This window comes from Curcuma longa, chromosome 14, assembly GCF_044706935.1.
Source record: "Curcuma longa cultivar G26 ecotype Majalengka, Jawa Barat chromosome 14, ITB_CL_G26_1.1, whole genome shotgun sequence".
Classification (NCBI taxonomy): domain Eukaryota; kingdom Viridiplantae; phylum Streptophyta; class Magnoliopsida; order Zingiberales; family Zingiberaceae; genus Curcuma; species Curcuma longa.
In genome coordinates, this window is record NC_133874.1 from 10121136 (window position 1) to 10137568 (window position 16433).

Sequence of the window (16433 nt, forward strand, 5' to 3'; positions counted from 1 at the left end):
TTGAACCAAGCGAATCGAGTTTAAACCTGATTTGTTACAGTACCTATTCAATCGGGTTCGCTACAGTTAGAGCTGTCAAACGGGTCAACTCATGGCGTGTTCATCATATGGCAGGGCGGGCCGGGCCGACACCAATTTGGCGGATTAGGAAATCTTTAACCCAATCCAACTCAAGGCGGGTCGCGGATTAGGCGGACCAACTCACGTGCCTATTAAAAAATAAAAAAATATTAAAAATATTAAATTTGAATTATAATTTAAATTGATTAAGTTGAAATTTTTAACTTTGAATTATAAAAATAAATAAACTTTCTCAACCTATGGGCCAATCCAAGCCTGCCGTAAGTCAACTCACGCAGATCGCGGGCCTAGACGGGTCAATCTATTTGAACCTATTTTAAAATAAATTGATAAAATTTCAATCCAGCTAACCCAATTTGAAGGCTATAGCTAGATAAAAACTCTAAGGGGGCGTTTGGTTTGGAAAATATTTTCCATTTTCTGTTTTCCATTTTCTATTTCTAGTTTTCTATTTTCTGGTCTAGTTTTCAGAAAATAGAAAATATGTTTGGTATGATATGCTGTTTTCTATTTTCTAGAATAGAAAACTGGAAAACGCGTTTGGATTGATAACTATTTTCTATATTTTTTATTTTTTTATTAAAATAAAAATCTAGAGTTTTAATTAATTATCTTAATTAATCCAACAGCCTTTGTCTAATCCCACGAGTTTTAATTAATTAACTAACCTTAATCCAATTCATCAATTAATCTTTTATCAAATTACCTAATTACACATATTAATCCTCAATTAATTAACAATCTAATAGTTATTAAACTAATTAACTAACTAATGATTTAATTAACTAATTAATCTAATAATTAATTAACTCAATTAATTAAAACTAATCGGTAAAGTTTCCTTTACCGATTGCATCGGCAACTTCTCGCGTAGCTTGGACCGACGGCAGAGGCGGCGTCGATAGGCGGCGGCGACTCCGGCGTTGGTGGGCGGCGTCTTGAGCGGCAGGCGGCAGGCGGCAGGCGGCAGGCGGCTGAAGGGCGGATCGAAGTTGCGAGGGCCGTGCCCGGAAGGCTTCGCCGGGCCTGCGCGGCGCCTCCGGTGGCGTCGCCGGGCTCGGGCGGCGCCTCCGGTGGCGTCGTCGGGCCCGAGCGGCGCCTCCGATGGCGTCGCCGGCCCAGACATCGCCGGATTTGAAGCTTTTCCAGCGATTCCAATCCAGCCACGACGCACAGCGGGAGGAGAAGAGGATCAGGGCGTCGGCTCGGGGAAGAAATCCGCAGAAGAAAACCCAGAAAAAATGCGGAATCGAAGGAAAAAAAAACCCGGAAGAGATGTGCTCGCTCGTTGTGCTCGTCGTGGAATCGAAGGGAAAACGCCGCGTTTTCACATTTTCCATTCCCAACTGGGTTGTTAGAAAACGATGATTTAGCGTTTTCTGTTTTTCTGGAAAACAGATTTTTATTCTCCAGAAAATAAAAAGGAAACCACAAATCATTCAGCGTTTTCCATTTTCCTTGAAAAAGGAAAATGAAAAACGCTGGAAAATACTCAACCAAACGCTGCCTAAAAGTTCGGTTGTTCTCCACCGTGTCGATTAAACCCAAAAACCCCTTCTCTGCCGCGATAAAAACAGGGATCTTGTTCGTGGTGGTTTTCCCCGAAAACCCTACGGCGTCGTCTCGTTGCCCTACCGACGATTCTTCCACGCTGTCGCCGTTCTTCGATTTGCCGGACTACCCCCGTTATCGCCGTCCTTCGATTTGCCGGACTACCCACGGTATCCTCCCTTTCATGCTCTCTCTGCAAGCTTCTTCCCCTTTCCGCATCGGCCTGGTCGCATGGAAAGCTTCTGAGCTCGAACAGGAGTGGTATGGTCGTTGTCCCCCAGTTGAATTTGGCCTTATATTCTTCATCTTTAGGTGTTGTATTGCTACGCATTACTAGTCCAATTTGTTATTTTGAGTTGTTGGATATATTGTTGGGGATTCTACTGCACATATTCATAAAGGTTTTCTAAATTTCTGTGCTGTTATATTATTTTGGTTCAAGTATGATCGCCACAACAAGGGAATTCATGATCCATTGAGGTTGGAAAAAAAAAACCTTTTACTATGTTTGGTGGGTGGAACCACGGTTCATGTGTTGACCCGGTCATGCTGTTGCTGTTTGGAAATTCGGTGGAGCTAGGATTGATTGGAGTTGATCTTCTTCAGTTGTTCAAGGCTACACCGTTGGATTCCACTAGTGGAGATCAAGTAATTCTATTGTTTAATGGTTGTTTTGGATTAGTTAAGAGTATGTTGTTTCGGTGGAGATTGGTTTGATTTGTTGTGGATTATGGTGCTAATAGGATTTTATTTTAGTTGTAGATGTTGCAATCTTTTAGAGCATTTCGACTATGATACTACTTGTTGGATTGTGATGATAGAGAGGTGAACAAGAACACTAGAGGGGGAGAGGGTGAATAGAGACTATGCCTGTAAATAAAAATATTTTTTCTCTTGCTGCGATCACTACCAAAGTCACAAAACATAATTAGCAGTAGAAAATATAAAAAGAAATCAGTGCATACCACACCATGGTGACATAGGCAATTTAGTGATAGCCTTTAGGTTCCTCATCCATGCCTTTATGTGATTGAATTACTCTCAGAATCCTTTATATTTTCTCCTCTTCAGTAATATATAGGAGGTAGAGAAACCTCTTACATGATCGTCAAAGATAAGTTAGGAGGCTTACAACAGGATTCTAGAATATTAAGAAGACAAATAATAGAATAATAAAAACAAAACCTTTTCTCAATCTATGTTGTGTTTGTGTCCCGAGGACCCTCTTTTAAAACCTCCTCCATGCAGCAAAATCTTGATGTGGTCTTGTTAATGTAGAACCTATAAGTCGATTGATCCTTCACCATAGTCAACTAATTTGACCAATTCCAATAGATCATGATCATTTTCTACATTTCCCTTAAAATGAGTACTTCATCCAAGGTTAACGAATCAACTGGACTAGCCACCAATCGATTGGTCTTGACTAGATACAATGACTCACGATTTTTTCCTTCAATTATTTCAACGATTGATCCATCCAACCTATATTTAGCCGATTGATCATAGATAATTAATTAACTTGTTAACCTAAAACCACAATTATAGTAAATTTTAGAGTTGACTACCTATTCGACTCATTTATCAGTTAACTAGTCCAGTCAACCGATCCAATAGAACCAATATACAAAAGATTTCTGAGTTGACTATCTAATTGACTACTTATACATTTCCAGTAGAGTGACACATTGACTATGACTCATCTAATGACTGAATTGGCTTAGGCTGAAAACTACCATTGCGTGAGTACATATTCTCTCAACTTTTAGCTTCCCAACAATTATCTTTCACCACGAGACCTTCTTTGATAAAGTTTCTTATCCCTTGGATGCATCAAGCCCTAAGCTCCCTACTCGTGACATCCTTCTCGCTCCACTTACGTAGTATGTCTCCATTAATCTTTCACTAATTTTTTGTCCCTAAGATGAATCGAATCTTCGACTTTCTTCCGATGACATCTTTCTCACTCCACTTACACAATACCTCCCAAGCATAGCCACTTCGATGCTCCTCATTTTATGATTCTTCAAGTGTCTCATACCATTCTTTTTTAATTTTCCATGGATCTTGAGCCACTAAGTACTCCTAACCCTGATTTAATCAAGTCATCTCCATGTGTGTATTTAAATCCCTACAAACTTTAAAACATAAATCAACTGCAAATGTAATGGCTAACTTAAATCATTTGTCCAAATATTAAAAATCATGGTCGTATCGGATCACTCAGCAACCATCATCATCATGGTCCCCTATATCATTAGATAACGATGAAAACACCCAAAAAGCTCACATGGTGAAGAAAGTAATGAAGAATAAATAGTTAAGCACATGTAAAATAAAAAAAATATGCTCAAAGATAAGAGGATCAAATCAAAGCAAAAACACCATTATTTACTTTAAAATTACAATGACAAAGGACATATCAAAAGCCATTGCCCTAAATTGAAGAAGAAGAAGAGAGCATGAAAGTTATATAGAATGACACATCTGTTTATGTGTTGACAAAACTTAGGTGTATATAAAATCAAAACAACTTTGCTTAAGTAAAATTTTAAATCTGTCACCCAAAACCTTAGTTCTCTTACAATCCATATGCTTATAGGTAAAATAAAGAATTGAGCTCAAATAAATCTCTTGATAAGAAAAATCCTCTAAAGACATCTTAGAAGAAGACCCCTCTAATGACTCCTTAGATGACCCTTTAATTATGCAATATTAGAAGAACTTCCTATTAACTTAATTTCTTTGAACTGCAATTGACCTTATACTAATTATGATTTTGACTCGCAAAATATAATAATGCATTAATGTTACCTAGAAAAGCTACAAAGAGAAATAAAATAAGAATAAAGATTTGATTTATTTAAGTTTTGGATAATTAAAAAATAATATAAGAATTTTAAAATGATATTTAGTTTTTAAAAAAAATAAGTAGAGTTTTTATTAACATAAATTAAGTCATTATTTTACAAAGAATAAGTCAAATTGTGAACCTATAAAAATATTTGAATCTCATGTATTAAAAATTTAAGTTTATACAACTTTTATTTTTATTTTTATCTCAATGAGAATTGTTAACTGAAATTTGTTTGTTAGTTGGCTTTTAAAACATCTTATATGTTACGGAATTTGATGTTAGCGATCAAATTTCTCTATTTTATTCTTATGATGGTCCAAAACAAAATAAAATACCATGCATAAATAAGTTGAGGTATCCAATTTAAACACATTTTGAATTCATTTGTATATCATCTCATCAATGAATAATTTAAAAAATAATAATTTGGGTTATTTCAGCTTTGGAAAATAATAAATTAATATGAATTCATGATAAAGACATTTTAAATAAAAAATAAGACAAACAAAGAAGGCTTTAATTACAAAAAATGAGCGATGATCTCCATTCATGTTCTTTTAAATATGATCTTCAGCTCACTTATTAAATTCTCAAAAGACTTTAAAATGCTTTTTTAAAACTCATTTTCAAAATTCAAAAACTATATTTTCTAGAGAAATATATTCCATACTTTATTTCAAGGTCAAAATTTAATATACTTTGATAAATTTTATAATCTTATTTTAAGAATTTAAATACCTAAACTCGACCTAGTCTAAACGACCTTCGACACGTCTTAAAGGCATTACATTCCAAATATTAAAAGTCAAATATAATGAACAAATCAACTTGACTATATTAAATTATCAAAGTGCTTGGTCTTTTTTCAAATAAGCTCCCCTTTTTTTAAGGATTTTCTTTAAGTCAACTCCAAATAAATACGTTTACAAATACTCAATGTCAATAAACTCACATTCTCATATTAGTAGTTTGATTCACTTGGTTACCTACTTGTTAAATAACTAAAGGATCTACATCAACATACAATGTCAATAGATTCATAATGATCTTCTCTTTTTTTATCCCACGGACAGTCGTGTTGGTACTCACATGATAGATTATCACATAAAAGTAGAAATCGAATCCCTGGTAAAACAATCTCTTGGGAATAAAATTTCTTTCACTTGAAGAGATCACGATCATTGTGATTTACTTTCTTTCAAATTGTTATGGAGCCAATATTAAAGAACATTTGAGGTGAGCATTATCATCTTTTACCACATAATGATCTTCTCATGTTTAGCATTTTGAACACTTTAAGCACCTAGCTAGTGATTGGTTAAAGGATCGATATAAATTTAATGTCAATAAAGTCATGGACCATGTTTTAATTTGGCAACTTAACCCCATTGAGTACTTAGTTGCTCTTGGAAAATAAAATCCCTCCCATTTGAAGAGGTCATGATTATAGTGATTTACCTTCTTTCAAATCGCTATGGAGCTGATATTAAAGAATGCTTGAGGTGAATGTTATCATTTTTTACCACGTAATGATCTTCTCATGTTTGACATCTTGAACACTTTAAGCACCTAGCTAGTGAACGGTTAAAGGATCGATATAAATTTGATGTCAATAAAGTCATGGACCATGTTTTATTTTGGCAACTTAACCCCATTGAGCACTTAGTTGCTCAACATTGATGCATATTCGATGTGATCAGTACAGTAAATCTATGGACAATTGTGCCTTTGCCATTTGATCCCCTAAGCACCTATGTGGTGAATGTTGGTCAAATTTCTAAATGTATCCTTTTGAGTTATTCATTTAGGGAAAGTTAAATTATTATTGATTTAATTCATCTTGTTAGTATCCCGAGCAATTAATGAGAGATAGTTGAAATTCCAAGTGATGTGAAACATGATTATTTTGATGTTTGATCAAATTAATTTTAGTTAGGTTTATTATTATTATTGATGTGTGTGTCTATGTATGCAAGGGTTTAGGAGAATACATAGGTACTCGATAGGTCAGGATTCAGTGGAGTACGACAAAGATGGTAAGGGACACCTGAGGGATTAAAAAGAACTAGGAGCATTGGAGATAGCTAGATCTTAGCAGAAAACGTAAGCAAGTGAGAATGATGGAACAAGAAGGGAGTTGATGGGCTCGGTGCACACAAGTTATAAGGAGCTACGGAAGAGTACTTCAGTGGAGTGAGAAGAATGCACATGGAGTGAACTAGAAGAGCTTAGTGCATCCGAGGGATAAGAAACCAAGAGGAAGTTTGTACAAAGTAACACGGTGAGAAGAATTGAGTGACCTGTACTCGAGACGAGGGTAGACTCAACATAGGTGGACTTAAGCATAGTCAGCTGAGTCAAGAGGTTTGGGTGATCAAAATAGGAGTTTCAATTGATAGGATTTTCCAATCAATCAAACCAGCAAGTCCAATTAACTGATGCATGTGATCATCCATTATTTATTTGAACAAGTAATCATGGGATTCAGATAGAGTGATAGGATATTGTTATCGGGAGACTAGAAGCTATGTGAAAGATGATTCAGCAATGCAGATCCGATGTAAGTGGCATTGGGTGATCGATGAATAGGATCAGGTGATCGGATACTATATGGGATGCAATCCTAAGTAGATATTGAACTAACCGAGGTTCTAGTTGACTCAAAGGGAGTTCAAGCGATCAAAAGGATGTCACATCAACAACAACGATAATCAAATACTTCTTTGTGGATGAGATTGATCTGCTACATCATCAATTTTTAATTGATCAAATAAGATTTTTTTATCTATCAAATGTGTCAATCTATACTTGACCAAAGTCTATAAAAGCAGACCAAGAGACCCACAACCACACAACTAATGATCCCAACTAATAAATCAGTTTTATCTTTATTTTGCAAGGATAATATGTTGAAATTACTTGTGCATGTTTAATCTATCAAATGTTGTTGCAATCATGCCCATAAGTTATGTTTTAATGTTTGACATCAATAAACCTTAGAGCACAAGATAAGATATCTAACATGTGCGTTAAGTGTGCAGAAAAGTCCTTACGAGGTAAGGCAAGTGGAAGAAAAGTCCAAGAAGGAGTCTTGGTATGAGGAAGTCCTTGCGAGTGAGAAGACTAGAGGCAAGGCAAAAGGAAAGTCCAAGAGGGAGTCTTGGTGTGGAAAGTCCAAGAGGAAGTCTTGGCGTGGAAAGTCCTTGTGGGTGAGAAGACCGGAGGCAAGGCAAAAGAAAAGTCCAAGATGGTCGGGGAGCGAGCTCTTGGCACGGGAAAACCCTTACGAGGTAAGGCAAATGAAGATCAAGAAGGTCAACGATCAGAGTCTTGATCAAGCGAGGAAAGAACTCGGTAAGATTTCATTTCAGCCATCTTTCACTGATTCCAGTCGACTGAAAGGTAAGTTCAGTCGACTAATACCAAGTTAAGTTATTACGCTTGATACGCAGTTTCAGTCGACTATTTTTACGGCTAGTCGAGTCATTTTTAATATTAGTAGACTGACTTTTAAGGCCAGTCAACTGAGGCAATCCAGAAGCGAACAGAAGCCAGAATGACTCGACTGGTCGTTCATATCAGTCGACTGAGGTCAAAATCAGTCGACTGAGGGTGAAATTCAGTTGATTGGATTTTGAATTCTGACAAAAATCAGACGTGATTTCAGTAGTTCAGTAGCCGTTTTCCAGGTTTGACCATACCAGTCGACTGAAGTGGTAAATCCAGTTGACTGGTGACTTAAAAATTGAACTGGTATAAAAGGTGAGTGCACTTCATGAAAGAGGCACCAACCCTCATTCAAACTCCAAGCTCTTGTACTCTAGTGATCAAGCAACCACATGGTATTCAACCCTAAAGCTTGGAGCAATCTAGTGAAGAAGAAGAAGCTCTCTATATTGTAATCATCTCTTCTCTTCTTCTTCATTTTTGTACTTGATTTGTGTAACTTGGTGTAAGAAGGTTTCTCCGTCTTTGGTGGTTTGACCAAGAAGGAGAGGAATAGTGGAAGAGTGGCTGAGTGAAGATCCTTGGATTAGTTGCTTCAAGGAGGTGGATACCAAGTAAAATACTCTTGTTAGCATTGTAGAGTTGTGAGGGAGTGAAAAGAGTCTTTCCTTCATCGGCGAAAGTTCGAAGAGAAGCTATTCAACCCCCCCTTCTAGCTTCACGAGGTCCTTACATCAAATATGTCAATCTATACTTGACCAAAGTCTATAAAAGGAGACCAAGAGACTCATAACCACACAACTAATGTTCCCAACTAATAAATCAGTTTTATCTTTTTTTTTTGCAAGAATAATATGTTGAAATTACTTGTGCATACGCGCGCGCATATATCTTGATTATAAATTTCCATTTTAAGAAAAAGAAAAAGATCAAACAATTTTATGTAAATAACTTTTATTATAAGATAACATATATAATGAAATTATATTCTCATTTCTTTCACTCAAAGTTACCTTTAGGTCATCAAAGATTATGCATCATCATCTACTTTCCACAACAACTAATTTGCATTAATTAATGAGAGGCACAAAATAATTTGGAGGCAAGTAGGGCAGTAAATGAACTGAACGTTCGTGAACAAATTTAGTATTCAACTTGATAAGAGCTTATTTATGTTTACTCAATGTACACAAGATTAATTAAATGAATAAGTTTGAAAAAGTCATTAACTTAAACGAATAAGCTTGATCACATTGCTCAACTTGTTAATGTTTGTGAACAGCGCTCGTGAACAATATTTGTGAATAACGTTAGTGAACAACATTCGGAAATAATATTGGCGAATAATATTCATGAACTATGTCAATCAATAAAACTCTTGTCAACCTGCTAAATAAATAATTTTTTAAAAATAAATAAATAAGTTTATATTATAAAATTCAATAACCAACTGAATAAGTTTAAAATGTAAAAGTTTCAAATAATCAAATAAGTTTGAATTGAGAACTTGATAACATTTAAACAAACTAAGCTTAAGCCAAACTTGAACCAAGCTCAAGCTTATAAAAAATAAATCAAACTAAGCTTGAACAAATATTTCAACAGTTTAATTCATTTTAGGCTTAGCTTGCCTTGTCTACATATCAGAGGACGATACTGGTCCTCCGAAGGTGCTACAATGCACTAGCAGGTTGACGTAGACATGACACCTTACATTGTCCTCCATGATTCACCATGTATGATAGGCAAGAGACCCCATTATGTTTGTATGTTTGATGATGGTTGATGGTGATCATTTAGATGTGGAGTTGGTAAAGTACAAACACATGTATACTATACTTTGGATGTCTACTCAGATATGATATTTCATCAGACATGAATAACTATCCTTGAACACTTGTGTGATTTTGTACGCTTTAATGATATATATTTTGTTTGAAAATCTTGTTGCTGGAGATAGAGGAGAAATAGTTGAGTGGCTTGCGTGGATAATCTCAAGTTACCAGGTAGGCTCTTGGTTCGGCCAAGCTACTTCGAGCGCTTCTTGAGTCTGACGATTGGAAGTCGTTGTGTTGCTCCTGTGTTTCTTGAGTGCTGCAAGGTTGGCAATTCCGATGCTTCTCAAGCTCGAGTGGGAAGTCGAGTGCAGTAGAGTAGACATGTCGCCTAGCTACCGAGTCGGCTAAGTGTTAAATTGTCGAGTGTCGAATCAGTAGAGTATTTCAAGTGCCAAGTTAGTCAAGTCTTTCGAGTGTCAAGTACTCCGAAAGTCGAGTACTTCGGGTGCCGAGTCCGGTTGAGTATTTCAAGTACCGAGTCATCCAAGTCCTCTGAGTGTCAAGTACTCCGAAAGCCAAGTACTTTGAGTGTCGAGTCGGCCGAGTACTCTGAGTGCTAAGTATTGACTGTAGAGTGCTCGAGAATTGATGTCGTGCACTTGGGTAGTAGTCCCGAGTCTGATAAGAACGAAGTCCAGGTCTGTGTATGATGTAATTTCCTTAAAATAGATTCATCCCACCTCCGATGGTGCTTTGAGGTTGTTGTGGGTGGTTTGTTTCCCAAGATACAACGACAAATCGCAATCTCCACCAAGCATTGATGTAGGATCGATACACGCGCTAGAGGGGGGTGAATAGCGCGTGTCGTTTTTTCAATTTCGTTCGTTACTATCAAAACTAAGCAGCGGATATTAGAAAGCAACACAGAAGGACCCACGGGATTTACTTGGTTCCTAACCCCCCAGGGTTAGTACGTCCAAGGTCTAATTCGGGAGGTGTCCGTCCACTAGTGGTCTCTTTTCCGAACGGTGTTCGGAGGCGGAGAAACCCGTCTTACAGTCCGTAAAGAATAGTAGTAAAAAACAGATTAGAGACAGTAAGAAAAACTAAACCAAACAAGTGCCGCCGATCTGGAAGTCCTGAGCGCTCCGCACTCCTCCTGGATCTTCCCCGGTTGCAAGCGTCTGGCTCCGTTCGCGTTTAGTAGCACCTTTAGTTGAGCAGGGAGGTTAATTGGCTTCAATTGCTTGTTTTTGCATGCTCACGGCCTTATATAATGGTCCTGAGTCGACTCAGATGCCCATCTGGCTCGACTCCAGCTGACGTGGCAGATAAAACTTTATCCTTCTCGATTCTGCTCGTTATCTGCCGCCCGAGTCGACTCAAATGCACTTTTGAGTCGACTCCAGCCTCTTGAGTCGACTCCAGCCCGAATCTGAGTCGACTCCAGAAACCTTTTTTGTAGATCTCTGAAAGAGCTTTCCAACGCATCCGACCGTGCCTCGTTTTGAGTCCCGAGTCAAAAATTATGACCCGTTGAAGTTGACCCTGCATTATGATTCCTGCAAAACAAGCATGAAAACAACCAAGCCAATCTAGTCTTTACCTTGTGAGTCTAACTTCGGATTTCTACCGAAATCCTGGGTTAGTTTGACGTCTCCTGTTCCACTCTGGAAACGCGCCCTTATCCACTCCTACTCAGGAGAATTTATGCCAACCAAGTCCTCCAGACTTGTTGGACTTATGCTCGGCTCTGTCCTTGCCCCCCAGGATTTGTACTGCAACTGATCCTCCTGATCAGTCCAGCCCTTAGCTGCAGCTTGGTCCTCCTAACCAAGCCCAGCCTTCTACTGCAACTTGGTTCTCCTGACCAAGTCCAAACCTACCTGGTGCACTTTGACTCTGCCAAGACTTCAGCCTGATCCTTCAAATCAGGACTTCCCTTTGCCTAGCCTACAACTAGGACTTTTCTTTGCCCAGCTTCACTCACCAGGACTTCCCTTGCCCGATCGTCCAGATCAGGACTTTCCTTGCCTAGTCTAACCGACTAGGCTTTCTCGCTCACTTCCACACATCTAAACATCAAGTCCTGTTTGGATCAACCCTTGGTCAAACTGACCAGACTTTGGTGTATTGTCAAACATCGAAACTCTAGGCAAGATCTTAATGCCTTTTGCACCAACAATTGATGGTCGTGGCGAACTGAGAAGTATCGATTGCTATCATGGGCATGTTGCCGAGCAAGAGATGCACGATAGAGAGGATGAGAGCGAGGGGGAATGAAAGTGGATGAAGATTTTCTTCTTCTTTTGCTATTGCTTTCACTCCTTTCTTCTACTCAAGATCTTGCCTCCCCTTTTGGCTGTGTTTAATGATCAAGTAAATATCATTTATTACTTGGATCAAAACGTTGTCGCTAACTAAAAAGAAGATTCAATTGGTAAAAGATTGATTGATTCACTTAGGTAAAGTTTGTCCTAATCGGTCTGACATTTGACACACAAGTCATGGTCACACACTAGTTAACTTGATTTAGTACAATTCGAGTCCTAGATTTGCACTCCCTACACACTCATGCGTGAGAGAGAACCTCTCCCCCATACATATGTTCAAACTATCAATGCTTGTGGAACATTACAAGCCAACCATATTACCTTAAAACTCCAAATATGGCACTACAATCTCATTCACAATAGTGTCTTCTCCTTTCATCCATCTCCTTCTTCCATTAAAATACTTTCCAACAAATTTACCTTTCATCAATAATAATAATAATAATAATAATAATAATAATAATAATATAATAAAAATAAAAAAAAAGAAAGATAGTAGATCCATAATGATTTCCCTTTATCATGTATATGCGTTATGATGTGACTTGTAGGTATCTTTCTTGTTCCGCTTAATATGTTTCAGCTACAAAGAATTGGGCTTTAATCACAAGAAAATCATAGTCGTATCTATAAAATATTTTGAAACTTATCACTATATTTCTTCGTCCTACTTTTGCCTATGAAAAAAAAATGTTTAAATACCTTTACAAAATTAGTTAAGCGGCTAATGTGATCTATGAGGTGAAACGTACGTACTAAATAGACAAAATTGAATCGTCTCTAAAAAAAACAAGTTAAACCCAATGTGTGCTTATCACTAGAGACGTAAGTTTATATATGGTTGATGAAAATCCTCTTGCCTATGATCTCAGCATCCCGAAATTTTGACATTTTTTTTAATAATTCAAGTATTCAGTTCCTTGCTGACCTAATAAATTTTAGAGTTAGACGGTTTTATCTTTGATTTGTCAATCGGATAAATTTGAAAGTGCAAACGACTCTCCGTCTAGTAATCAAAATCTGATGATGAGACCTTGCTTGATACTGTGGGAGAATGAGACCTAATAGGCACAAATAGCTTCTCACTCAACAACGAAATTTAACAATGAGGAGAATATTCAAGCATGATAATCTAACACTAGAAAACCCAATTCCACAAGCTATTCGATATTGTAGCATTTGGTGTCGCTTTCGATATTAACTACCTTTGTTTACCTTGAGAGATACAATGTTGAAGCATTTCCCTGTATATATGTACAGTACAGTCATTTACAGTCATGAACTATGAAGTTTCAAATTTATTTATTTATTTATTTTTTTTTTTGTAAATTCAGGTGTTTAGCCTTCGCCCAATTATTCCCGAAGCTAAACTGTCTGCCTTCGCTTCTTCTATCGAGTAAATTTAGATAGCTTCATTTGATCCAGTGACGGAGGAGGATCAGGAGTATGATCTAACCAGTCCGAAGCTCTGCAATGAAGCCTTGAAGAGGATACTGAAGAGAAAGCCCGGGCCGGCAGCAGCCACCTCCGGCGAAGCAACCACACGACTCTGCTTCACCCTCACCACCATCGCCCCCAGCTCTCTGCGTATCGCCTCGACCGTCTTTGCTTCCACTGCGTTCCCCGACGACGCATCCGCGAGGTAGAACGTGTCGACGGCCTTGCTTCCTTCCGTCGAGATCTCCGCCCGTCGAATCGTCAGCCCGTTCTCCCGAAACACCCTCGTGATCTCCGAGAGCAGCCCGACACGGTCTGGCGTGCGCAGCGCCACCTCCAGCCCTTGTGTGGATCGCCTCTCGATGGCGGCCTCGAGGCACTGGATCAGGCGCTACCGCTCGGCTTCCGAGCTTATCGGGTGCCCGTCCACGTGCCTGATGTAGTATTCCTGATAGGCTTCTTCGTCTCCGGCGTCGGCTTTGCCGTGAAACACCGCGTATTGCATGTCCGTCAGCGTGCACACCGTGTCGAAGAGCAGCTTCGGCCGGTCCTTGGACCGCACGATGATGACGGAGTAGTCCTTCTCCGAGCAGTCCATCACCGAGACTTGAGGCCTCCTCGATTTGTCGTCCCGGCCGCCGGCGCCTCTCTCATAATCCCGGTCGCGGAACATCATCTGGTGCAGCCGCCGCTCGGTGTGGGTCCGCCCCGCCGAGAGCGTCGACGTCGTCGCGGCGCTCGAGTCGTCGTCTCCCTTGAGGACATTGCAGAGGAGGTCCTCGATGGCGGAGAGTCTGTCGGAGTCCTCCACCGCCCTCCCGGTGGCATGGTCAGTGACGCCCACCACCGCCGCGACCCTGGAGTTGTGGGTCCACAATTCGGCCTCCACCACGTTGCAGTTTCTGTTGGCCAGCACGGCGCAGATCTCCGACAGCAATCCAGGCCGGTCAGTGCCGGTCATCTCGATGAAGGTGTGCTCCCTTATACCGGCGGAGTTCCTCAGTTTGAGGAAGAAGCAAGCGTCTGTTCCAAGCGACTGCAGTAATCCTTCCAACCAACGTCAAATTTCATCATTTTAAACTACAAAAACAATCAACAGCAAAATTCTCACTTTCTGAATGTGAGAGATGAGCCCTCTGTCTCTTACTTTATCCCCATCCCTATCCGTCACATTAAATACTGAGATCGACAAGTCCAACAAAACACAGTGAGGATCACCGAAAAATCTGTTTTTGCCAGAAACACAAAATAAAAAAGTTAAGAACTTACCAGCCATGAACCATCTTCCATCCGAGGAGATATAAGCTTTTTTGACGGTAAGTTTAAGATCAATAAGAACTTGAACAACCTCCAGAAGAACACCATGCTGATTGATGCTGTCAACCTGAGAAAGAAGGGACGATGGAAGTTAATCAGCAAAGCGAGCATCCCCAAATCTTTGAAAAATGGCTGCAACTGACCCAAATAACAGTTGCATTTTCGCAAGCTTCGTTGTCTACAACCACCCTGCAACCACAATTCGAGATATCGTATCAGATTTCAACGAAGACAAAAAAAACAAATCTATGAAACGAAACAGAGTGAGATGGTATGGCTCATGGCTGTATGATGGCGGTACCTTGGGGGATTCATCCTCTTGATGAACTTGGCATACTCATCGTCGTCCGCCTCGGCCTGAGGGCAACTCCTCATCATCTCGCACCAGCCTTCTGTGAGAAAGGTAAGAGGAGCAAGAACGGGTCTCCGCCGCCACTGTTGCTGCTGCAGAGGCAGAGGCAGAGGCAGAGGCAGAGGAGGAAGCAGGGGCGACAACAGAGGATCGAGAAGGAATAAATTTATTAATTAGCCAGTCGAAAAAAAGGTAAGACTGACTATCGGAAATATAGGTGTGAGTTTTTTATTGGGTGCCATAACTGTTCGGTGTTGAGGACGAGAAAGGGACAGGGCCTTGTTTCAACGTTTTGAATTATTCCTAAGATATCTCGATTCTTCATCATATTTTTTTTCTTCTTTTTTTTTTAATATTTTTTTGAAAAAGGAAACAAAAGATATTCCATCAGTAGTAACGTGTTTAGTGCAATTAAACCAGCAGTAGACACGTGTGATAATTATCATTTCTTAATTACTGATGCCTTGCTTGTTGCTTGGTCTTTCCAATGAGCACGAGGGATTTGAAGTCATTAGAGGCATTTATTTTATTACTTCTAAAAATTTATCGGATATATTTATTTTTATTATCATAAAAAATACCTACCTTATATATATATATAGGACTATAAATATTATAATAGTAATAAAATGATTTTAATTAAGTTAGATTTTCATAAATTTAAATTATTTTAACAAAGATAAAAAATTTTAATTATAATAAAATAATAATAATTTATGTATAATAATTTAAATTAAATTAGAAAATTTTGTTTTACGTTTTACCAACTATAACTAGATTTTCTATAACTATTTATGATCCCAATTAGAATTTGCACATTATTATCTCAAATTTTAACTAAAGATGCACTTTTTATAATATTTTTTATTCTTACAATACTCTGCCAATTTTTAAATATTTTTTAAAGGAGATTAAGGGAGATCATCAATTTTAATTCCGCCCTTAGATGTCCATTGTGTGTAAGGATTTTTTTTTTACAAAAATACTATTTGGTTATAAAAGAATATTCTCCTGTTAAATACATCACTTAATATCTCTAAGGTGATGTATGCCTGTCTTTGTCACTTGATCAAATTTATTATATATAAGTTTTAACGTTTGATTGATCATAAGTGAAAAATAAATTTTTGTTGGAGATATATTTAGTTCTATCACTCTTAATGTATCTATCATTTAATTTGATTATACATATAGCATTATCCTCATATAATATAGATGGAGACCTTTTACCATTATGCAAACCACACATCTCTTGAATATGATGGATCAATGATATTAAC

At 38.4% G+C, this 16433-nt stretch overlaps 1 protein-coding gene across 1 annotated transcript; it reads right to left on the reverse strand.

The window, feature by feature from the left end:
- Window positions 1–13315: 13315 nt before the first annotated feature.
- Window positions 13316–15254, reverse strand: LOC141845119 (ACT domain-containing protein ACR4-like). Its single transcript, XM_074733167.1, has 5 exons — window positions 15103–15254; window positions 14945–14990; window positions 14754–14868; window positions 14596–14663; window positions 13316–14520 (listed from the first exon to the last, which is right to left on the reverse strand). The coding sequence occupies exons 1-5, from the start codon at window positions 15177–15179 to the stop codon at window positions 13876–13878; spliced, it is 951 nt and encodes a 316-aa protein (XP_074589268.1). The 5' UTR covers window positions 15180–15254; the 3' UTR covers window positions 13316–13875.
- Window positions 15255–16433: the final 1179 nt, after the last annotated feature.

Bases quoted from the DNA above. Each gene is read 5' to 3' on its own strand.
- LOC141845119 (XM_074733167.1), bottom strand. From the start codon at position 15,179: ATGATGAGGAGTTGCCCTCAGGCCGAGGCGGACGACGATGAGTATGCC. The intron at 14,869-14,944 runs GTCAGTTGCAGC...CTTCTTTCTCAG, and splicing joins AAAATGCAACTGTTATTTGG to GTTGACAGCATCAATCAGCA. The intron at 14,664-14,753 runs GTAAGTTCTTAA...TGTCGATCTCAG, and splicing joins TGGAAGATGGTTCATGGCTG to TATTTAATGTGACGGATAGG.